The following is a 23,569-nucleotide window of genomic DNA, read 5'->3' as shown; positions in this document are numbered from 1 at the left end:
TTAGGCAGATGGTAACTAATCTCCACAGGCGTTTAACCACCGCCTGTGATCTAAGGCATGCACGATCTACTTGAGAAACCGCATGTTAAAATGTTGTGTTCATTTAATAAAGATTGCCTGTAATAGTGATAATTTCATAATAAAAAATAAAATTAAGGAATCTGAGTCAAGAATCGGGATGCTATTGTTGTTGTAGCAATCATCCACCAACCTACAAGAGTTATGAGCTCAATCCGCCAAGAAGACCTCATTTGATAGCTTGTGGATCCTGCTACCACCATTGCCATGGACGAGGTCGTCGTGCCACTTATGACCTATCGCCATTGTGGATAGGGTAGCAGATTCCACCGCAAACAAGGTCGTGGAACATTGCATTGCCTATCACAAGCACCAAATCCAGATGCAGATGAGCCCGCGGATCTCGTTGCCATGAGTGGCGCTTGCGGCCGGGCGGAGTCGGGTCACCGGTGGCAGGGGTAGAGGACCCTGGGCTCCGGTAGGGCATGGGGTAGAGGATTGTTAGAGCACGCGCAGGCAGAATCGGTCCGCTGGTGAGCAAATCGGACGTAGAGACGAACCGGCGTCGTGGATGCCGGAGGTGGCTGGCTGGAGGCCGGCGACGCATGGGCAAAAATGAGCGGGGGAGAGGAAACGGAGGCGCTCGGATCAAAATAGAAGAAACGACCGAGCAGGAGCCTTCCCAGCCACCTGTGGGAGAAGGGGTCGGAGACCGGGATTTGGATGCTTCCCTACTTTAGAAGCATGAGTAGGGATCCTGCTGAAGCTGAATTTTTTACCCTCAATCCCTACTTCAGGGAGCTTGTTGTACTGCTCTCAGGCTAGCACTGTTGCCGAGATGTAAGGATGCGGTGCATGATCCAGTGCCTACATGCGATTAGTCATATGTGATATAGGTGCTAGCTTGGCAAGTTGGCATACGGTTGATATAGCTGGATAATCGAACAAGCATCTTCACGAGCGCAAGATATACCGTACATACAACTTCAATCATTTTCTGAACAGCATTTTTGGTGGTACTTAATGACTTTTTCCCACCTGAGTAACAAGAGTTTCTTTTTAACTCTGAGTAACAGGATCTCAACAAGATGGTAGTTAGTGTGTTCTTCCAAGCATGCGGGAAAAAAAAGGAAAAGGAGACAGGAATGAAACATGCCTATCTAAGATAGCATTGGGCCTATCGAGTCTAGCCCAATTGGGACCAGGCATATTCAAGGCCTAGGTTAATTCAAATTTTTGAAAGGCCCTTTTGCGGAGTTCCTTCATTAAATCTTGAGAAAAAAATTCAGAAAACTAAACTAAGACTGAAACATTGTCAAAAAAAAATACACTTTAAAAGAACCCATCGCTACACTTTTATTATTTCTAGTTCATGTTACGTAACAACATATTATAGTTTCGCATCACAAACCACCGTTTTTCACGACTACAAAGAGTATGATACCTTTTTCACAACTATATCGAGCTTTACAAACGTTTTAAATCAGGTCCCTATCGGCCTTCGGAACGCCGAAGTTTTCATTTAGGTCGTGGTGGATCTGTCAGCATGGGCGGCGGGGCAGCGACAGCGCGAGCTCGCCTCGAGGGCAGCTCAGACGTTGGCGTCAAGCGCTGCGTACGTACGGGGACCCGGCGACGCGCACACCACCCCTGCCATGCTTATCCGAAAGCTCTGAGGCGATCGATTGGTTGACCCACCCAGGACACGGCTTTTTTCTTTATTTTCTTGGGTTGATGAGAACGTGAGCAGTGGAGTACTGCAATCTACAAGAAAAGGCAGGGGGAAGAAGAAGCGGGTCGAGGTCGAAAGCATCACGCATCCACCTCTCTCCTTTGTCGCCGGCGGATTGGAGGAGCTTCTTCTCTGTTGGTGTTACCAGCGAAAGCGAGACCTCGCGTTGGCTCCCCTCTGCAAAGCAGAAACAGAGGCACCGGAAACAGAGCAGTAGAGCACTAACGCATCAGCTACCTTTCGCGAAACCTGAAATCTACTCTGGAATTCAGTCAGCTGCCTCCAATCATTCGAGAGAATTCGGCGCTCAAGACGAAGATGGTGTTACGGGAAACTGCCCGTAACAAGAAGGCCTCACGATCGGGATCTCTTATTCGAAACCAATTTAGTTTTCGATTTGGATTTTGCGATGGCCGACGGGCCGTCGGCTTACACATGCAGTTGAAGCTACAGTACACCAGTCGCAGGGTACACGGAGTAGTAGTTCGTACAGTCCCGACGATCCGTTCCGGCAGTCGTCGTCGTCGTCCTCCGCCTCCTCCTCCTTCCGGCGTCGCGTGGAGGAAAAGTGCGGGGGATCGAATGGAGGGAACGAGGCTCCTGGCCCTCAGACCTTGTCCTTGAGCTTGTCGCCCTTGACGACGGGGTTGGCGCGCGCGATGGCGTCGCGGCCGGCGGCGCGGAAGTCGAAGGCGCACGCGTGGCGCTCCGGGTACCGGTGCACGCCGCAGAAGGTGGCGCCGCAGCGGCACGCGAACCCCGTCAGGCCCACGCGCTTCCGGCAGCTCGCGCACCTGCCCGCCTGCCTGGCTCCCGCGGGGGCCGCCGCTGGAGCCTTGGGCTCGGCCACGGCCGCGACGCCAGCCACGGAAGCGGCGGCGGTGGAGGAGGACGGCAGGAAGGCTGGCGGCGCGGGAGCAGTGGCCGGCTGCTGCTGGTTGAGGTCGCGGTAGCACTTGGAGCAGAGGTCCATCGTGGCGGGGCTGCCGAAGAAGCCGCAGTTGTTGGCGCACAGGCGGTGGCCCTCCTGCCACCTCTGCTGCTGCTCCTCCGCCATGGCCGCCGGGTCAGAGACAGCACGGCGCGGCGCGGCGCGGCGCAGGGCAGGTGCAGGCTGGGGTGGGGGGACGGGAAGCGGAGGGCGGAAGGGATTAAAAAGGCGTTGCGTAAAGCGGCCGAAAGGTGTGTGGAGGAGGGAGGGATCGATCGATCGATTTGGCTTTTGTTTCAAGGGACGGGAAGGGATAGCGACAAGGGTACGACAAGTCGACCGCCGCGTGACGGCGACGGCGACGGCAACGCCGGCGATGGTTGGGCTGCTACGGCGGGGTGGGCGGTCGAATGCTGGAAAGAGGAGGGCGAGGACGACGCGGGAACGGAACGGTGGTGTCAGTTACGTGCGCCGTGCGCGCGCGATTGGTCTGGGTCCAACGTGCCGACCTGCCGTGCCGTCCGGTCCATGGTTTGGCCGTCCCAGACGTTGAGAGCTACGCACACCTCTAGCCTTTGTTCTTTGACACTATGCAAAAAGAAGATTCCATCACATCAAATTTGCGGTACATGCATGAAGTACTAAATGTAGACAAAATTAAAAACTAATTGCACAGTTTTGTTGTAATTTACGAGATGAATCTTTTGAGTCTAATTAGTCAATGTTTGGATAATAATTCACAAATATAAACGAAATACTACAGTTGCGCATTTATGGTAAACTGCAAACTTTACGCTGCAAACTTTACGCTACCAATTTGGACGCGCTACGCAAAAGCCTATTATACAGGCTCGGACGCTGATGGCTATGATGGGATGAACTTGGGTTTTTGGATCTGACGGCTGACGGGCTGCGGAGGCCACGTGGAATCCAATCGATACCTCCTCAAATTTCAAGGCAGTCCAAAGTTCCAAACACGGTCACTCACTCTCGCTTGGTATGGTCAAGAATTTGGCTGAAATTTGCCTCAGTTGGAACCTGCAGCTTTTTTGAACCTATAGATGACAGCTTGCCAGCAAACCCACCTGTAAACCCAGTATTTTCTCCGGAGCACAGGGAAAGAGACTAGCAGGGGCTAGCGGAACAAGGGTACAGACACGGCACGCGGTCCCGCTGGACGGGACAGCGATAGAACGTGGAAGGAGTCAGATCAGGACAGCTCTCGCTAGCATGCTTGCTGTATGCCTGTATGTTTGGGGAAATCAGCAAAGGAAGCACCGGTCTCATTTTTAGGGGCCGAAGGAAAGTGGTGGAAGCGGAAACTTTAACAAACGCAGTGAGGAAGATGCCGGGACCTGACGGAAACGGCAAGATATCAGCGTTTGCTAACGGCTGGTGACCTGGTGTTGCGATCTTTTGTCAAGGTGCGACATCGAAGGCTCGAAGCTTTATGTTCATTGCAAATCATTGCCGCGTCACACTTCAGCTGCACCACGATTTTCTTAGGCAACGTTTGTTTCAGTGACATGTTTTGGGACGCCACAACTTTTCAAAGACCTTGTCTTGGCGTAGACTCATTTTGTGTCCGCTTGTCTATGTTTATAGCTGTGGGAAGCATAGGCATGAATCTGCACGTGCTCGACACTGCATAAACACACGAGTCTTCAATCTTCACTGATTCATCTGAAGAAATATTTTTGTACAGTGTTCCTCGAAGTTGGTCGGCCCATCTATGCAAAATCTGGACCTGAGTTATCGGTGGGCCTTCTTCTCCGGGCAGACTCTCCATCTCTGCTTTTGGGCCTGCAGATGAGCGAGCGAACCACTACGTGCCAAAGTTAACCCCTCCCTGCTGAACGGCGGGTTTGTTGGGCCAAGAGAAGGAGACTCAGACTGGGCCAAGAAAAGAAAACCCATCTGATGTGTTTGCAGGATGAACATGGAAGAAAATGCTGACGCGAATGTATTCTTGCTAGCGCAAAATCTCCAGCAGGCAGCAGCCCAGCAGCCCAATGAAGTCCGTACCTAGAAGGAGCTGATGAGTGACTTTGAGTACTTGACCATCTGTCACGAAAGCAGAGAAGAAAATCCCAGTGGGAACAAAACGCAACTGGTAGCTCATAGGCAGGGGCTGCTCCTTCAGTGACATACTGTGGCAAAGCTTGTATCATCCCAGCATTTACACTGCCGGACCCGGGCTTGATTTATTTGTCCAGAACCTCCATCATCTTCGTAATCACCGAAGCTCAATCTGCAGGCTAAAGGAACCAAAAGCGTTTACGAAATCAACACGGAACGACGACAGCACAAAGAGCCATGAAGATAAGAACACCCTGGACAAATTGTAAAATTCTGACGAGACGACAGTGCACCTGCAAAGAGAGGATCGGAGACGGATGGGGATGGCCAAGGCCGGGGCGACGCAATACAAAAGTGAGCAAAGATGCCCGCCGCCGCCCACGCAGAACAGAACAATGCGATACCTGATCAGAGACGCAACTAAACAAGCTAGCTTAGCTAATAAGGCACGCAGGAAGATATGGAGTACTACCACTACAACACAACTGCCAGCAGCCACAAGTCCCGCCGGTTGTACTGCACCGCCGGAAGGGCGGTGTACTTCCGGTACTAGCGTACTACACCGCGAGGCCGGGGGCAGGGGCAGGTCAGCTCAGGCATCTTGGGCAACAGCAACAACCACTGTGCCTTTTGAGCTTTTTCTGGCTCTCATCCGAGCTCGCTTTGTGCGTGCTGTTTGGTGCGCGTCCACCCACCGGTCGCCGGCTTTCTGCTTTCTTGCTACGCCACCGCCGCGGCTATTTATGGAGACCCCGATCCATGAAGCCAGGGCACACGCCGACGCCGATCGATCTCCCACCGACCGACCGACTTCTTCCAGTCCCTCCTCCTCCCCCTCCGCTGCTTCAGCTTGGGTTAGTTCTTCTCCGCCGAGATCCGTGAGAGCCATGGCCGCTGAGGTAACCAATCTCCTTCATCCCCTGTCCCCGATCTCTCACATAGCGATCTATTGTTAGCAAATGTTGAAGGTTTCCAACATATGGGTTTTTGATTCGTAGAATTATTAATATGATGGCCAAATTAAGGATTGCAACCGGAACAAACTACACGAGGAGAACATAATTGATCGCCTCATGTTCTGAGTTTCAATAGATGTAGAATGACACATTGGAGTTTCTAGTAATTGATTGTTGGTAATGAGAGCTAGCTAGCTTCGTTATATGATGTTTGGCTGGTCTGATTATCTTCGTTTTCTCTGAGCTCCAGATGTAGAAGAACATTAAGAGTCCCTGATTTTTGTATTGATGGTACTATATGTGAGAGCTTGATATGATGTTTTCCTAGCTGGTCTGATTATCTTCACTTGGCCATGCAGACTGTTGTCCTCAAGGTTGCTATGTCATGCGAGGGTTGCGCCGGGGCAGTCAGGAGAGTGCTCACCAAGATGGAAGGTTAATTTTGTTTTCACAGCAATTATATAGCATCTCTTACCAACAAAGCCTAGCTTGTTGCCAGCTTATGGGAAACTTACCAGTAAATTAATCACTTGATCTGAGGCGGAAACCCTAATCTGTCAAAATGTTCAGTGTTTATGTACCACAAGTTTACCACCCATGGATATGGGTGATCTGCAGCTCATTGCTTGTTCTTCTTGAATCAGGAGTGGAGACCTTTGACATAGACCTCAAGGAGCAGAAGGTGACAGTCAAAGGCAATGTCAAGCCTGAGGATGTCTTCCAGACGGTTTCCAAGTCGGGGAAGAAGACCTCCTACTGGGAGGGCGAAGCCACAGCCCCGGCCGCTTCGGCTCCAGCAGCAGAAGCAGCTCCCAGCACTGCAGCAGAAGCGCCTGCGGCGGAGGCTGCACCAGAGATAACCCCAGCCAAAGCTGACGCTTGATCGTCACATGTGATGCTGATGCTGTGACCCCTAAACCTTACTTTAGAACCAGCTGGGAAAATGAGTTTTGTGGGGTTTGCGTCATGTTGTTGCCACTCTAGCAAGTGATTACGAATTATAGAATAAATGATAAAACCCAGTCTGTATGAATTCAAGGTGAGCACATCCCTTGCAGGATTGTTGCTCGCTACATTTTACTTTTACCATTGCTTTGGAGTTCCCCCTAAACACTTGTCCAATACTTCTCTTATAGAAAAGAACATGAGCGCAGTCCATGTTAAATCTTCCAGCTTGACAAATCTAGATTCAAATTAATTCAATTGTTAGATTAATTGGTAATGCATCATGTCGACTGGCGAAAATAACTTAAAGGTCGAAACTTCTTGAATTCACTTGTTCACAAAAACTATTGGGTTCGTTACTTGATTTCAAAATTCTAATAATGATGCACTTAATACTTGATTGCAGAAATAGCATCCATTCTACATTCCAATGACTCTTACCTTCTTGCACAAGAGACTGAAACAAAATGCTACATCCGCTATTATGCAGTTCGGTGAAATACACATATAAAATTCGACTTTATTAGCAAAATGATTTAATATAAGGTCTGGACAAACTTCATCATCTATTTATTTTCAAGCCTGAAAATCTATGTCCAATGTCCAGTGCAAAGAGCTTATAGTCTCACCAGATGCATCGGGATATATAATGGACTTAAAGCGGACAAAGAACAATACTCTTGATGACTTCTGTCACTATAACCATCAAGAGCTTCAAGAACATGTCAGAAACATGATATCATAAGAAATTCCTTGCCGTTGTGGGCAGCAATTGGGTGGTTTCAGAAAGTAATTACTAGAGTACAGAATTCATGGAAGCACAAAATTAACCTAACATTTTAGCCACCAATGGAGAGCTGGACGGCTTTCTCAAAAATTTACTGTAACTTGATATCGGTATCAAGTTCACAATTTCCTTAGCCTACTTAAATAGTTGCACTTTTATTATTTACAATAATCCACATATGATCAACAAGACCCAACCCAACAAAGGGATGATAGGACTGCATAGAGTTTGAGGAGGGGATTCATTTTGGGCATCAAACATCAAGTGCAACTGAATCAAGGAACTATAAAGAAAAATAAATAAATAAGAGAATATCGAAACGAGGATGGTGGAATGGTATATGTACCATCCAGGATCCATTCCCTTCTGCCTCTCCCTCTCTGTGCGCGCGATTCATCGGCGTCGTCGTCATGGAGAAGAACTCGCTGATTTCCTGAGGCTGCGCTTCCCACGAGATGCCCTGCCGGCGGTGCCGTGCAAAGGCGATGAAAAAAAAAACTGCTATCGCCGTGCCCTGGGCCTTGTTTAATCCGGGCTGGCAGCCCAGAAGGTATGGGCCAATTTTGTGCAGAGATAGTGGAGAGCCCACGTGCACCTTATCCCCCTCGTCGTCCTCCTGGCCACTCCATTCGAATCGTCGTCCCCTGAATTCCGATCGCAATTCTCATCGCAGCAGCCTCCAATGGCGCCTCCTCCTCCACACCTGCTCCCGCGCTCTTCTACCATCATCAGCAGCGCCGTCAACCCCGCATCCCCACACAATGGTATCCACAGGTCCAGCTCGTCCATCCCAAACGCCGCCACCACTCCGGCCGCGGCGGCTCAGCTCTCGCTGCTCCGCGCCCACGCGCGCGCCGGCAGGATGCGGCCCGCGCGTGAGGTGTTCGACGCAATGCCAGCGCCGGGACGGTCGCTCGTCGCCTGGACCGCGCTCATGTCCGGGTACGCCACTCATGGGCCGGCCACCGAGGCGCTCGAGCTGCTCCTTTGCATGCTCGGCCTGCACCTCAGGCCCGATGCTTTCGTCTTCTCCGTCGCGCTGCGTGCCTGCGCTGCCGTCGGGAGCCTCCGCCTCGGCAGGCAGCTGCACGGCGCCGTCGCCAAGCTGGGCTACGTGGGCGCCGACCTCTTCGTGGCCAACGGCCTCGTCACCATGTACTCGAGCTGCCAGTCCCTCCGTTGCGCCGAGAAGGTGTTCAGTGGCATCGCCGCGCCGGACATAGTTTCCTTGACCTCCATGCTCAGCGCGTACACCGAGAACGGATGTGACGCCGAGGCACTGATGCTGTTCATGGAAATGGTCTGTGATGGCGTCGCGTGTGATGCTTTCACTCTGTCGGTAGCACTCATGGCAGCTTCAAGTTTGGGCCATGTTGGATTGGGCCATCAGCTGCACTGCTGCATGATCAAGATGGGGTTGGTCGGCAACGAGTTCTTGGATAATTGTCTGATCGGATTCTATGGGAGGTCCGGTGAACTGCTGCTGATGCGAAAGGTGTTTGATGAGATGGATTGCAAAGATTTGGTTTCTTGGAACACCATAATCCAGAGCTATGCAGGAAACTTGTGTGATAAAGAGGCGTTAGCTCATTTTCGTGCTATGATGTTTGAATGCGCAGAATGCGATGAGTTTACACTGGGCAGTATTCTGCATGTTGTTACCAGAAGAGGTGCTTTTGATCATGGTATGGAAATACACGGCTACCTCATCAGAGCAGGTTTGGACTCAGATAAGCACGTCATGAGTGCTCTCATGGATATGTATGTCAATCGCGCCACTCTTCATAAGCGGCACCAGATGTTTCCTTTGAGGATGTTAAAATATTATTTGTCAGCCCAGGGAGAGCTTGATCAGTTCATCGTGGCAAGCAGTCTGAAGTCATGTGCTTCTGATCTAGATCTGGCAGCAGGGAGGATGTTGCATGCCTGCATTTTAAAGTCCAGTATGAATCCAGATTCTTATGTTACTAGTTCGTTGGTCGACATGTATGCTAAATGCGGTGCTCTGGAGGAATCAAATCTTCTGTTTTCAAGAACCAAGAATCCAGGTACGGCTGCGTGGTCTGCTGTTATCGCAGGAAACTGTCTGAATGGTCAGTACGGAAGAGCAGTGCATTTGTTTAGGAGGATGCAGGCGGAGCATGTGCAGCCTAACGAATTCACATACACCGCCGTACTTACAGCGTGTATGGCTCTTGGAGATGCTGTGAGTGGTATGGAGATCCACAGCAACTCGATCCGAAATGGTTATGGAAGCAACACCTCTATTCTGAAAAGTTTGGTCAACTTTTACTTGAGACAAGGTCGGTATCACCAGGCTCTGAAACTGTGCTTATCACTCTCAAACCATGAGGTTTCATGGGGCACATTGGTTGAAGCATTTTATCAAGCTGGCGATCACGTCGGAATAGTTAATCTCTTTCATGTTATCCAATGTTGTGGGGTGGAGGTTGACCACCATACTGCACGTCTCATCTTGAGTTCCTGCGGAAAACTGGCACTTCTTGAGGAAGGGTTGCAAGCACATGCCTACATGACCAAGCGTGGCCTTGCTTCCACAGCCTGTATGAACACCCACCTTATCAACATGTACTCCAATTGTGGTAGCCTCAGACATGCGTTCGATGCCTTCAACTATATGCCTGACAAGGATGCATCTTCCTGGACCTCAATAATCACAGCGAACGTCGAGAATGGCTGCCCGGAGACCGCCGTTCGCCTGTTTTCGCAGATGCTCAGTAAGGAGAAGTATCATCCAACTTCAAAAGCATTCTTATCTGCGCTGAAGGCCTGCGCGAAAACCGGCCTTGTAAGTGAAGCATTCAGGTTCTTTGTATCCATGACTGACGTCTACAAGATACAGCCCTCGGAGGGGCATTACTCCCACATGATCGAGGTGCTGGGTCGTGCTGGGATGTTCAAAGAGGCAGAGCACTTCATTGACAGTGTTGTTCCTTCTGAATCCTGTGCATCGGCCAGGAGTTTGCTTTGTGCTACCAGACAGAACGGAAATGATAAGACCGTGAAGCTTGAAGCAGACAAGCTAGCAATAGCAAGGCTGGTTCCAGGTGCGCGTTGAGCAATTGAGCAAATGCTCACTTGGAATGATAAAACCTGTCCATCGTCTACAAGTCACTGTAGCACTACTAACACAAAGAAAGGAGTATGCTCCTAGCACTGACACATGAAGTGAACATACTGTAACTGCAGATTCGGTCTAGTACCTTTGTAAATCTAAAATAGAGCTTCGTACATGATTTACTGGAGTAAAATTCTCTTAGCAGTCCACTTGTTCTACAATCAAAAACGGACCCTCGGCGTGCGTGATTGACGTTGACCACGTTAGACGGGCATGTACTGACTGAAAATTTAGTTTTTGCGCCATTACCAATGTGAAGCTAGTACTAAATCACTAGTTTTGACTAAACTAATCCTGCTGGCCCGGCTGATAAGTTACCGTGCATACGAGATCTGTTATCATGGCTAATGGCTTTGAGTCTCGGCCAGGCCAGGTGGACAGTTACCACGACCAAACAAAAGAAACTACCGCGCCGTGGAAGCCGTCGATCGAGTCTCCGGTGACCGGCGACGACGAAGAGCTCGCTGGACCTCGGAAGTCTCGCCGTGCCGCAATTATCTCCATCCCATACCCCAAGAACTCATCAACAGTGCGGTAAAGTAGAAAATCCACTCAGAAAAAAAAGAAGAGGACCAGTGGGAGATTAGAAAAAAGAAGAGAAAATTGTGACGCTGGGCCTGGCCGAGAACGAGACGGCCGCGCGCGCTCGCCTTGCCGGCCCGGGAAGACGTGCGGGCACGCCCACGGTCCAGGCTTCCAGGCACCGGCAGAGTGGCGGACGCGACGCCCGCACGCCAAACGGCACCGCTCGGGCGCACCATTTCTCTCCACCGCGCCGCTACTAACCAGCTCCGGCCGGCCGGAGCCGCGCGAAACCAAACCCGGGTCAACGGCCGACAGCCCACTGTCCCAGAAGACGAAACCCATAAAAAAAGAAGAGGGGGCTCGCAGCCTCGCGCACCGCCTCCTCCCCCTTCTCCCCCATCCTCATCCCCGACCCCACCCAACCCTCGCCATCGCATTCGCATCCTCCGATCCCATCTCAATTCCCATTTCCCCGCTCGCCGTCGCCGCAGGCCGCACTCCATCGCGCTGCGCGGTGCCGCTCCGCCCATGTGACCTGCGTGAGTCGCGCCCCCAGTCTCCTTCCCTCTCTCCCAGCGTCCCAGACCGCAATCCGCGGCGGCCGGGCGGGGAGCCCGGGGCGGGCAATAAAAATCCGGAGTGGGGGAGATTCCTCCGTCCTCCGTGGCGGGGATGGGGCAGGAGGGGATGGGGTACAACAGCAACAAGGGGGGCGGCGGTGGAGGGCTCCCGATGACGGCGCCCCGACCGCGGGGCGCGTCGCCGCTCCACCACAGCCGCTCGCGCAAGATCCACCGCACCTTCAACAACCTCAAGATCACCGTGCTCTGCGGCCTCGTCACCATCCTCGTCCTCCGGGGCACCATCGGCCTCAACCTCTCCCTCCCCTCGCAGCCCAACGACGCCGAGGCGCTCGCGGGCGCCAAGGCCGTCGAGGACATCGACCGCATCCTCCGCGAGATCCGCTCCGACTCCGGCCCCGACCCGGACGACGAGGGCGGGGAGTTCAGCGCCAACGCCGGGTTCAACGCCTCCGCGCTCAGCGCCGCCGAGGCCGCCGCGGCGTACGCGGCCGCCGCGGGCAAGTACGCGCTCGGGCCCAAGATCTCCGACTGGGACGCGCAGCGACGGCGGTGGCTCGCCGAGAATCCGGGGTTCCCGGCCACTGTTGCCGGGGGGAAGCCCAGGATCATGCTCGTCACTGGCTCGCAGCCGGGGCCATGCGACAACCCGCTCGGCGACCACTACCTGCTCAAATCCACCAAGAACAAGATGGATTACTGCCGCCTCCACGGCATAGAGATCGTCCACAACCTCGCGCACCTCGACACCGAGCTCGCGGGGTACTGGGCCAAGCTGCCGCTGCTCCGACGCCTCATGCTCTCCCACCCGGAGGTCGAGTGGATCTGGTGGATGGACAGCGACGCGCTCTTCACCGACATGGCGTTCGAGCTGCCCCTGTCGCGCTACGACGGTCACAACCTCATCATCCACGGGTACCAGGACTTGCTCTTCGAGAAGCACTCCTGGATCGCGCTCAACACCGGCAGCTTCCTCTTCCGGAATTGCCAGTGGTCGCTTGACCTTCTGGACGCGTGGGCACCCATGGGTCCCAAGGGGTTCATCCGTGACCAGGCCGGCAAGGTACTCACGGCGAACCTCAAGGGCCGGCCAGCATTTGAGGCTGACGACCAGTCGGCATTGATTTACCTCCTGCTCTCGCAAAAGGAAAAGTGGATGGACAAGGTGTTCATAGAGAATTCCTACTACTTGCATGGCTTTTGGGCTGGGCTGGTGGACAAGTATGAGGAGATGATGGAGAATCACCACCCGGGGCTCGGCGATGAGCGGTGGCCTTTTGTGACTCACTTTGTTGGGTGCAAGCCGTGCGGTAGCTATGGGGATTACCCGGTGGAGCGCTGCCTCAAGAGCATGGAGCGAGCGTTTAATTTTGCCGATAACCAGGTGCTTCGGCTGTATGGTTTCTCACACAAGGGGCTGGAAAGCCCCAAGATTAAGAGGATCAGGGATCAGACAAGCAAGCCAATTAACGATGTGGAGAACTTAGATATGAAGGCCAAAATATTGACAGCTTCGTGAAGGTTCAGATGAGTTGGTGGTATGGTATTTGCATACTTTCTTTGGCTATCAACAAAGTCAGAGTATTTTGTGATATGGGGATACTGTTGTTCTAGTTTCCACTCCCTTTCTCTCTCTTCTTCTTTTGTTCAGCAATCGTTATTGTTATGTAACAGCTAGAGATTGCAACCTTTGTTTGTTATGGGGTTAAACATGATAGGAGATCAAATCTGAAGGAAATAGCCTCACTTTTGTACTGTATTGCATTTCATTTTTGGTGCTAGGTTCTAGCTGAACAAATATCTATGTGGAGTTTGTGCATTGTAGTAGTTATTGTTCTCATTAGTCTTCACATTCCTTGTTTTCCATAGTTGAATTTATGAAGCATATTGATCGCTAATTAAATGTCCCTGTGTCTACTTTCTGCCAGTATAGCTCCTTTTGCTCCAAACTTCATTACTTATTGCATTATGTCAAGTATGATGTATCCTGATTTAGCGTTTCATCTTCATTTGGTGGCATCTTTAGCAATGTCATCTCTGGTGCCTTATTAAAAAATGACTCGTGGTTTGGTAACTTTTGTCTCATTTCCCATTTAAACTAGAATTAGCATTCTGATAGTTATTCTGAAATAGCAAGTTAGTACTATGAAGGGAAGGATGGACAGTGATTTTGTCAAGTCAACACCTCATCTTGTTTGTCTCCAGCAGTTCAACTTTGTTGGTTTCTTTCATTATTCCTGAACCCTAAACTGCAACACAAAGGTGGAAATGACCATAGCATCTTACAGTGCCTGTTATTATAATTTCTTGATGTGACTTTACTGTTGATAGACTGATTGACTCACTGCTACATTTTTGGGAAATATTTACTTTTTTCCATTCATACATTCAGCCTAATAAGCATACTATGGTTTTCTTTCGAGGGTCCAATATGTGGTGTTATCATGGTCATTTATAACAATTAATTTTATATGATGCTTCATCATGTGTGACTGAAATGAATATTTCGACCCTTAAGATGTTACACAGGTTGCTAATTGTAGGAAACTAGGAATGCTTCTACTGTTGAAAGCATTTTCATGTGTTGTTTGATTATACTATTTGTAGTGCTAGACATTTGCTTCGCTCTGATTTAGGTTGGAAAGGTGATGAAAATGTGGTTGCTCCATTAGTAAATTCAGGTATTTCAGTATGCACATATATATACAAGTATGTACATACATGTACATGCAGCCTTTGCCTTTCTAAACATAGGGATTTGGAGATACATATAGCTGCAAGTCGCTACTTATTTCCGTCTGTTAAGATTTGGAGAAATGCTCTGTAATTTTTTGGACACTGCCTGATCAAGAGCATTTGTTAGACACCCTTATTACAGAGGAGACAATGTCTGCAGATTTTGAAGCAACAATAATATGGATATCTTTTTGTACCACTTTACTAGCAGTCATATTACTTACCATGTTTACTGATGTTTCATGGACTTTTGTTGTAGTTTTTAGTTGTAATTCCTTTAACTGGAACATGCTATTAAAAGCTTAAATCAGGAAGGATTATGTACCATTTTTAACGAGGAGATTTTTCATTGAGTAGTTTGGAACTCATTAAGGATTTGAATTATGCCGTTTCGAAACATTGCTCTGGATGTTTAGAGGGTTACTGCTGGTTGGGTTTCGCTTGATATGGGGTTTGCAAAATTCAAATTTAAAATGTGTTTGTTTTTGCTCGCTTTGCAAGACTCTGTGCTTGGGACCTGACCATGGCCTGAAAGTCTGATGCAGGACTTAGTAAACTGTACATAAACAGACTACAGGAAGTATAGGAGCATAGGAAGAAGCGATAAGGGCACGTCAGCAGTCTTATAATTTGTCTCATGCAATGCCGTATGAGAGTTATGAGAGTTTGGCTGACGTGGAAGAGAGTTTGGCTGACGTGGAAGAGAGAGAGCAAGGAGAGAAAAAGAGATTAATTTAAGGTCCTGTTTGGGAAGGGGTGTTAAAGTTTAACATCCCAATTTTAACACTTTTTAACACTTTTCTATCCAAACACTTGTGTTAAAAGTGGGGTGTTAAAGTTTAACATCTCATTTTTCATAAACATATGGAGGGGGTGTTAAACTTACTAAAGATGTTAAAAGTGGTCCTCCTCTCCACTTTTTTCCAGGTTACCCCTTTTCTCTCCTCCCTCTCTCTCCGCCGGCCATAAATGAGGGGGTAATGGAGTCATTTCCCACCAAAGGTGTTAAAGTTTAACACATCATCCAAACACCCCAATGTGTTAAACTTTAACACTCTATTTAGAGTGTTAAAACTTTAACACTTGTTAAATTTTAACACAGGGTATCCAAACAGGTCCTAAGACTATGAGACCACTACGAGTTGTGGTTGCCGTGCAACTTCCAATAATCCATTTCTAGCCACAAATCAAGAGATTTGAAATTATTATGAGATAATAAAAAAGAGCAACCATTGTAGTGGGTGTCTCGTAGATCATCTCAATATTATACGTTGATGCACGAGACCGCTTGTAAGACAACACTAATTCATGTTTTTCAAGCATTTAGATGAATTGGGCAGGGTTTTGGAAACCAGACAGCACCTCAGTTTGTTGCTGCTCCTGATGATCCATGAAGTGACGATTGGATTAGGCTTGAATCGTGCAGGCCACCTGTTTCCTTTGGATTGACAAAATTAATCAATGAAGATGGCTGATATGATCATGGACACAACGTGGAATGAACGATGACGATGGAAAGTTAATCGATTAATCAAAAGAACTAGATCAAGATCTGGTCATGCTCTGCAACTACTGCTGTATAAATGTTTTCTTTTACTTGAGGTTTGTCCGGCTGCAGGTATATCCTCTTTGTCATGGAGTTTTGGGACGTGGATCTCAAGGAGCATTGATTGTACGATCTGTGAAGACCTGACCATGTGCGGCTCTATAGTCCTGTAATGTTGTCCTACCAAACCGGTGCACGATCTGAGAAGACGACCAGACCATGTGCGGCTCCATGAGACTGATAAACTTGTACCATCATAGATTACAAAGGCATTTCACTTGTGACGTGGAGCATTCGCAGCTACTTAGATTACTCCCTTCATCCTAAATTATAGAACCACGCAGCTACTTAGGGGGTGTTTAGGAGACAGGGACTAAACTTTAGTCCTGTCACATCAGATGTTCGGATGCTAATTATGAGGACTAAATATGAGCTAATTACAAAATTAGTAGCAGAACCCCTAGGCTAAATCACGAGACGAATCTATTAAGCCTAATTAATCCATCATTAGCGAATGGTTACTGTAGCACCACATTATCAAATTATGGACTAATTAGGCTTAATAGATTCGTCTCGCGATTTAGCCTAGGGGTTGTGTAATTAGTTTTGTAATTAGTCTAGATTTAATACTCCTAATTAGTGTCAAACATTCAATGTGACAGGGCTAAAATTTAGCCTCCTCCTCCCAAACACCCCCTTAGATTACTCCCTTCGTCCCAAATTATAGATGGTTCTGATTTTTTTAAATTTATAGAGTTTTCTATACACTTAGATATACATTGGGATGGAGGAAGTCAAAACGACCTATAATTTGGAACAGAGCAAGTACTACATAAAATATTTGTGTTCATATATGAATTAAAAAAAGTAAAAAATGCATCGGCGGTGATGGACGTAAGAGCAACTCCAAAAGTATCCTAAAAAATTCTTCCCCAAAACTATGTATTGGGAGTTCTCCCAAAAAAAATTTCCCCCAAAAACATATCAGTCCACAGCAGATTGCTAATAAATAGCCTCCAATATTTCAAACACAGGCCACATCATCGTATTGGGCCCATCGAAAGGGACGCGCAGGCGTGCGGGAATCAGGATTGGGGGAGGAATGCTAACGCTAAAATATACACGGTGGCAGGCTGTTTTGTAGCGTCGCTAAAAAATTAGGGAAGGTTTAGGTGGATTGTTGGAGTTCATTTTTTCTCTCTTTTTTCCTAAAAAGGTACTGTGGGTAAGATTAGCCGCCTCTTGGAGTTGCTCTAAGCGGCGTACCCTCACCACAAGGTTAGAAACCACTTGTGTATTTTACTCACTAAAAAAATGCTGGGGCTCTACCTTCTCTGATTGCAAATAGTATGTTGTTTTAGACTTGTGCATAATTATTAAGTTGGCCAATAACTTTATTGCCCTTCATTTATGCTACAATCATATTCTGCCCCTTCAAACACAGAGATTAAGGGTGGGAATTTGTATAGTTGCCACTGATGTTTGTCAGTTCAAAATTAGCAGAGCACAGGGGGTGCCATGGCCCCTGCCCCTGCCGGCACTCCCCTACTCCTCTAGCTACGTCCCTGCCTGACCTGGAGTCAAGGGTTGGACGTCCTTGTCACGGAGTCAGCATATATGTGTTGTGTTTGAAGCAATACGAATCTCTATGGGACTCTCTATAGGACGAAACTTGCGGACGAACTCTGGCTCATCATTGGGTCCCTTGCCGCGGTCGCCGCCACGTCCCCCGTCCCGCCTCTGCCCGCTCCTTTCTCTGCCTACGCGCGTCACGGCCCATCGACCGTCCGTCCGGTCCAGACTCCATCCCACAGCGACGGCACCCACCGCGCGTACGCTGCGACGGCGCATACCTAGAAAGCGCCGAAGCAGTGACGCACGAACGGGCAAAAGCGGCGTGGGCGGAGATACCTGTGGCAGCGGTGCAGGTGCTCATCACGAGCGGTAGCTGGTGCTGCATCTCATTCCATGACCATCTTCTATCTCAGATGCAGAACAGCAGCGCGACGTCAGTTTTGAGTTTGAAGCCAGAGCCATGGTAGCGCCTGCTCTCCTTCTCTCTAATCCAACACATGCTGCTGCGCTCTGGTCCTTCCAAATCCACCTCCGCAGCAGAGCACAACAGATTTGATGCTATGGCTTCGATGGAGAAGGAAAAAGGCAGCCGCTGATTCCGTCACGTTGGAGCCGAGCTAGCAGACCGCTCTACTGAGCTAGCACCTTCAGGCCATGGTGGCCTGGCCGTATCCCACCTTTGCATACCTAATTGGAGTTTTTCTCAGTTAAGCAGTAGACTAACTAGTACTACTTACGTAGTTACATCAATCTCCATGGTTTGTTTTCCTGATATAAGATCAAAATGATACCGTTTCCCTTCATTTTTCTCAAATCCATCAGTACTAATGAAATGGCTATTTTCAAAATATATCATCCTGTATATATATACAAATACTTCCTTTTTTGAAAATGTTCAGGATCTTCTGTTTCTTTGCCTAAGCGAGTTTGAATAGATTTAGCTGACTCTTGGATTCCTTGGTTGTCCTGGCAAGTTTCTTTTATTGCTCGTAAAATGTCCAGCTAATTGTGTAACTTGAGTTTCCAGCATCTTCATCGTGTTCATCACTTGGTGATTCGAACTTTCGACCTCTGTCACCTTGCTATCAATATTTTCAAGAACTTTGTCCATAGCCTTGAACTTAGTGACAATATCTTTGTTAATCTTGCCTTATATCTTTGTTAATCTTGCCTTGCTCTTCCATGAACTGCTTCAGCTGAATGCGTAGAGGCACTGTGTTCTGAATGGATGAGCTTGCATTAAATTGAGGTCTATTCCATCCATATCAATAATTGGATAGGTGAAAACCACTCTCCCTTCTTCATATATTTGCAACTTTGCTTCCTCTAGACAGTTCTTCCCGACATGGTCGTAGTCACCACACTCTTCACATGTTGATCTTGCTTCTGCTGCTTCAGGTTTATAGCTTGAGCTTCCTTTATCTCCATCTTCTCCAGTCTCATCAGCGAGCCAATCTTCCCTTCAAGTAGTTGATCATTCCCCACTTGCAACACACCTTGACAATTTCCAATCGATTGAGCTAGAAATAGGCGCCCAGATGACGAACATGCATCGTTGTCTGCAACCTTCTTGAATAACTTGAAAGCTTGAGTTGGGGTGAGGTCAATGATTGATCCTCCAACTTATGCATCGAAGATCACCCTTGATGCCGGTGTCATCCCTTGATATAACTTCTGAACTAGATCTTCCCTGGGGAACTTATGATGTGGAACTGCACGGACGTAGTCATTGAAGCGCTCATAGGCTTCAGCAATGTCCTCAGTAGCATACTGAGCAAAGGTGGCAATCCTGCTTCTTAAATTCTGAATCTTGGCTGGCGAATAACATTATGCTATGAAGGCTTTCATCAACTCATCCCAATTCTAAATTGTTGCTAGCGGTAGAGAATAAAATTATTGAAGCGCTCTTCCAAGTAGAGAGTAGGAAAACAACCTTGCTCTTAGTTGACCCTTGTTAACTCCATCCATATTGAAGGTGTTGCATAGCTGCGTAAATGCTTGTAGTACCATCCTTAGTCTTGAAGTATCAATCATAAATGGTCGCCCAATGCCATCCAACTCATGGATAGGTAAATCAGTGATGTTTCGGATGCACAGTTCCCCGATAGTGCGCTCCGCCTCAGATTGATCTCCTATTGCAGGTGTTTCTAGTGCTACTGGCGCAACTGGTGCCCCTATTGGACTTGCTGGTGGTGTCGACTTTGAAGTAGACGATGATGATAAAGATGTTTCCGACACTTCCAATTCTTTCTTGACAGCTGAAGCTTACTCTATCTCTAGCTTTTTTGCTTGTGCTTAGCGCTCCCTTGCCTGTAAAATTTTTCTGGATCATCCATAAAATTTTTTGGTTTGTTGGAGAGATAGCCATCCATCTCCTATTAGCGTTAGTGAAAGCAAACACATATATACAAGAACTAGATATGAAATTTTGATTGAGAAAAGATTAAAAAGAAAAGACTAAAAAATCATGAATAAAAAGTTATATCTACAGAAGAGCTTGTTGTCGGCTATTAGCATGCCAGTTTGAACCGCAAGTGTACGAATCTGTTGTAGCTTTTCACTTACAGTATTCCCCCAAGGTTTATCAATCCGTTAAAAAAAGATCACAGGATCTAGACTAACTAAGCATCAGGAAACATGATTCTAGTTGCAAGATAATTATGAATAGGCATGAATAGACATGGATAGACAAGAAGCATGAGCAGATATGAACAAGAGGTAACTCATCTAGAGCAAAGTCTAGATTATGCATATGTTGTAGTTCTAGCTAGATGGCAAGCAAATACATGGTTCTCATACAAAGCATCTTTAAACCACCACCTCTGGTCTGACTCCCAAAACCCCCCGCATTACACAGTATTAGATCCTATCACAATCCTACCTATCAGTGGAAGCAGTCTAAGAGCATGAACATAAGGCACATGTCTAGCTGTTATGATAGATCACACATGTAATTCTAGTCACCATGACTAAAAGAACACCCTATGCAATCTACTATGTAAATATATTGGAATAAGCAAACTCATAACACAAGAAATCATAAAAGGAGGTATATGCATCGCTATTGAATCGAACCAATCTATTACTTCACCATGAATGATTGTTTATCACAAGATCTCCATCGAGGCCATACTCGCGACTTGTGAATCCTAGCTCTAGAACTCCAGCGTGGATCTTCTTCGCAAGGTGATCATGCCAGCCAGAGGGTGATCACAGCCAGAGGGTGATCATGCCAGCCAGAGCCTAGCCTAAGCTAGCCTCCGGACAACTGCACGGCCCTTAGCTCTCTGTAGATGATTGTCCCTCAAGTTTCTCAGCTTCTTCTGCTTCGAATCTAAACTCCAATCAATGTGCTCGATGGAAAATTGGGGTATTTATAGTCTGGAGGACCCGTGGTTTAAATTGGAAGGCGAACGGGAGAAGGAAAGGGCTAGGCCGATCAGCCTAGGGGGGTTTAGGCCGATCGGCCTGGCCCTTCCTTTTACCCCTTCGTGTCCAGCTTCATCACCAAGTCTTCTCTGATGTTCTGGAAACTTATTTTTACTTGCATGCGGGCTTGGCACATCGATAGCCTTGGGATAAGGGTGGATCTTGATATCTTTTCAAAGTCCTGCTTGCTTTCATCTTTGATCCCGAAGTGAACTTGCCATATCTTGTGAAACTTAGCCCTAAATCTTCTTGGAGGAGTTCTCGCCAAAGATGAGCATGAATGGGCTGCATGGGACCCTAGGCTGATCGGCCTGGGCTCCATAGGCTGATTGGCCTAGGCCCTTTTTGGGGCCTCTGGCCTTCGTCTTTCTCTAGGTTGTTGCTTGTCCTGATCCTCATCCAATTATGCTCCAATTAAGTCCAATTAACTGTGAAAATAAAATATCCTCTAAAATACAATGCATATACGAAAATGGCCCGATTATTGAGTATGATCAATAGTTATGATATCATTTGTATGCCAATATTGAAGATAAATAGGGGTAAAAGTGTGTTAATAACTAACATCAACAATCCCCCCATTCTTAAACCTTGCTCGTCCTCGAGCAAGTCTTCAATAGAAATCAGCATTGCCATTCAGTGTTAACCCTACACTTAATCATACATAGCAAGACATGGCGCTCCATTTAGATGTTCAATTAATATTCACGTTGTAGCCAGCTTATCATTATGGAGGATAGACATTTTTCAATGATGAACAAGCCACAAAGAATTTAGAACAATGCTCTCAAATTTAAATCAACTTCAGAACTTTTTCTTTCAATGGAGAATAATTTTCAAAAAGGAGCTAGATCAACATCAACAACAAATTCTTACAGTTACTCATTGGAAACTCCTAGCTCATCAAGTCTCTCAAATCATGTGCTAGAACATTATCAACCTATTCTACGCATATAAATAAATGGAAGGCTTTATCTAGAACTTGGTAGGTAGGAACAGTCCTAGCAAAGTATTATATTCAGAATATTAATTATCAAACTATGAAAAACTTCTATTGGGTTTACTGAGACTTGTCAAAAAGGTCATGGAGAAATAATTTCTTATGGAGAAGGCGAGAATGGAACACACACTTTTTAGATAGGTGGCAAATGAATGATCCCGAGGCGCAAATGAGGTCCTCGTTATCGGAATACACATGGTTGGAAAATGAGTATGGATTAACATTTGGGGCACTGGAAATTTTATGAAGCTAAAAAAACTGTGGGGTATTTTTATTCTCATTTTTCTTCACCTTTCTTTCTTTATTTATTTTTGCTCTTTTTCTTATTTTCCTCATCTCATCATTTTTTCTTTTTATGTTTTTTTCTTTTGCCTCCTCAGAACTTTCTACAACACAATACTTACTCAGCAGTAGTCAGAGATGATGCAATGACTCCATCCCCCAATGCTTGAACGACGCTCGTCCTTGAACATGAAAGAGAGAATAAAATGGTTGCTGGTGTAGTATAAAATCTTTTGGTCTTCTGCAGAAAATTATTTGATTCTCCAGGGAGGTCATCCACGCCAAAAATAAGAGCTTCCAGAGGAGGGAACCACCTAGGTTGATCGGCATGAGGGTGTCCAGGCCGATCGGTCTAGCCTTGTATTGCCTCTATTTCCTTCAATTTTTATTCCGCACACGGCTGACGGCCTCCAAATCTTGTTTATCATGAAAAGGTGCCAATGGATCTTTTGAATTGACGTCAAGAATTTATTCCATACTCATATTGGGTTGTGGTCAAGAAGGGTAATCACAAAAGATATTTGGGTTTTTGGTTGGATGCCCAGCGAGGTTTGCGAGACTTCCATTGTAGAAAAGTCACAGTGCATGGACAAAAAGGCTAGCAAGAAAAGGTTACGCAAAGGAATGATTGCTTCTAAGTCTCGTACCATAGAACCTAATCCAATTCATCTGAAATATAAACTTGCAACCTAAGGTTTATCATGAAGGCATAAATATGGCTTTGGATAGGATAGAGCTCTTGCAAGAATTATTACTGAAGTGACTAGCATAAAGAATTTATTTCATGAAAATAAAAATAAGCCTTCAGTAAATTTAAACAAGAGAGCAACTAGAATTATGTGCGTCTTAATTTTAACCTCAACAAAAATTTAGCTGGCATTTAATTCATTTTAAATCATATTCAGGGAGCTCCTATCGAGCTATCCATAACTAAATACAACAATCAATAAGGCGGCAACATCCATCATATTTCATAAGGCATAAACAATATCATCAATATTAATCATATGAAATTAAGCTCAATGTGATGAACATTTTATTCGACACGGATGCTAAAAACAAAATTGAAAACATGCTGACACTACCACAACTTGTGCATATGAAAAAAAAGGAAGGGAGAAAGATATGCAAACCAAAAGTGTGATGTTTCTATTTATTCCATCTGCTTCTCCCTTCTTTCAATGGGTGTTTTGTCCGTTACCGGGCTGTCATTCTTCCTTATCATGTCCTTGTGTCAACTCGAAGAGTGGTTTGGCGCTGATCCTCTGATTGTGGACTTTCATGACGTGCTCTTCGTCATGTTCTTTT

The 23,569-nt window shown here is 47.1% G+C and overlaps 4 protein-coding genes and 1 non-coding gene across 5 annotated transcripts; 4 read left to right on the top strand and 1 right to left on the bottom strand.

Annotated features, from left to right (window-relative positions):
- Positions 1 to 2,120: 2,120 nt before the first annotated feature.
- On the bottom strand, positions 2,121 to 2,956 carry LOC117863356 (zinc finger A20 and AN1 domain-containing stress-associated protein 5). The gene has a single exon (XM_034747055.2). It carries the CDS (start codon positions 2,805 to 2,807, stop codon positions 2,358 to 2,360), a length of 450 nt encoding a protein of 149 aa, XP_034602946.1. The 5' UTR covers positions 2,808 to 2,956; the 3' UTR covers positions 2,121 to 2,357.
- Positions 2,957 to 5,498: 2,542 nt separating this feature from the next.
- On the top strand, positions 5,499 to 6,802 carry LOC117838900 (uncharacterized). The gene is made up of 3 exons (XM_034721806.2): positions 5,499 to 5,659; positions 6,076 to 6,151; positions 6,361 to 6,802. The coding sequence occupies exons 1-3, from the start codon at positions 5,504 to 5,506 to the stop codon at positions 6,597 to 6,599; spliced, it is 471 nt and encodes a 156-aa protein (XP_034577697.1). The 5' UTR covers positions 5,499 to 5,503; the 3' UTR covers positions 6,600 to 6,802.
- A 151-nt stretch (positions 6,803 to 6,953) lies between these two features.
- On the top strand, positions 6,954 to 10,731 carry LOC117833368 (pentatricopeptide repeat-containing protein At3g20730). Its single transcript, XM_034712861.2, has one exon. It carries the CDS (start codon positions 8,131 to 8,133, stop codon positions 10,525 to 10,527), a length of 2,397 nt encoding a protein of 798 aa, XP_034568752.1. The 5' UTR covers positions 6,954 to 8,130; the 3' UTR covers positions 10,528 to 10,731.
- A 745-nt stretch (positions 10,732 to 11,476) lies between these two features.
- LOC117858255 (probable glycosyltransferase 2) lies at positions 11,477 to 13,543 on the top strand. Its single transcript, XM_034741294.2, has one exon. The coding sequence runs from the start codon at positions 11,785 to 11,787 to the stop codon at positions 13,210 to 13,212; it is 1,428 nt and encodes a 475-aa protein (XP_034597185.1). The 5' UTR covers positions 11,477 to 11,784; the 3' UTR covers positions 13,213 to 13,543.
- Positions 13,544 to 19,246: 5,703 nt separating this feature from the next.
- LOC117841827 (small nucleolar RNA R71) lies at positions 19,247 to 19,353 on the top strand. The gene has a single exon (XR_004637406.1). It is a non-coding gene; the product is annotated as a small nucleolar RNA R71 (small nucleolar RNA).
- Positions 19,354 to 23,569: the final 4,216 nt, after the last annotated feature.

The sequence above is a fragment of the Setaria viridis genome, chromosome 1 (assembly GCF_005286985.2).
Source record: "Setaria viridis chromosome 1, Setaria_viridis_v4.0, whole genome shotgun sequence".
NCBI lineage: Eukaryota > Viridiplantae > Streptophyta > Magnoliopsida > Poales > Poaceae > Setaria > Setaria viridis.
The sequence above is the reverse complement of the archived record's forward strand: the minus strand, read 5'-3'. Positions and strand labels throughout refer to the sequence as shown.

What these genes read in the sequence shown, in the direction of transcription:
- LOC117863356 (XM_034747055.2), bottom strand. Translation starts at nt 2,807, where the DNA reads ATGGCGGAGGAGCAGCAGCAGAGGTGGCAGGAGGGCCACCGCCTGTGC.
- LOC117838900 (XM_034721806.2), top strand. Translation starts at nt 5,504, where the DNA reads ATGGAGACCCCGATCCATGAAGCCAGGGCACACGCCGACGCCGATCGA. An exon ending in TGAGAGCCATGGCCGCTGAG is followed by an intron (nt 5,660 to 6,075) that starts GTAACCAATCTC and finishes TTGGCCATGCAG; the next exon opens with ACTGTTGTCCTCAAGGTTGC. An exon ending in AGTGCTCACCAAGATGGAAG is followed by an intron (nt 6,152 to 6,360) that starts GTTAATTTTGTT and finishes TTCTTGAATCAG; the next exon opens with GAGTGGAGACCTTTGACATA.
- LOC117833368 (XM_034712861.2), top strand. Translation starts at nt 8,131, where the DNA reads ATGGCGCCTCCTCCTCCACACCTGCTCCCGCGCTCTTCTACCATCATC.
- LOC117858255 (XM_034741294.2), top strand. Translation starts at nt 11,785, where the DNA reads ATGGGGCAGGAGGGGATGGGGTACAACAGCAACAAGGGGGGCGGCGGT.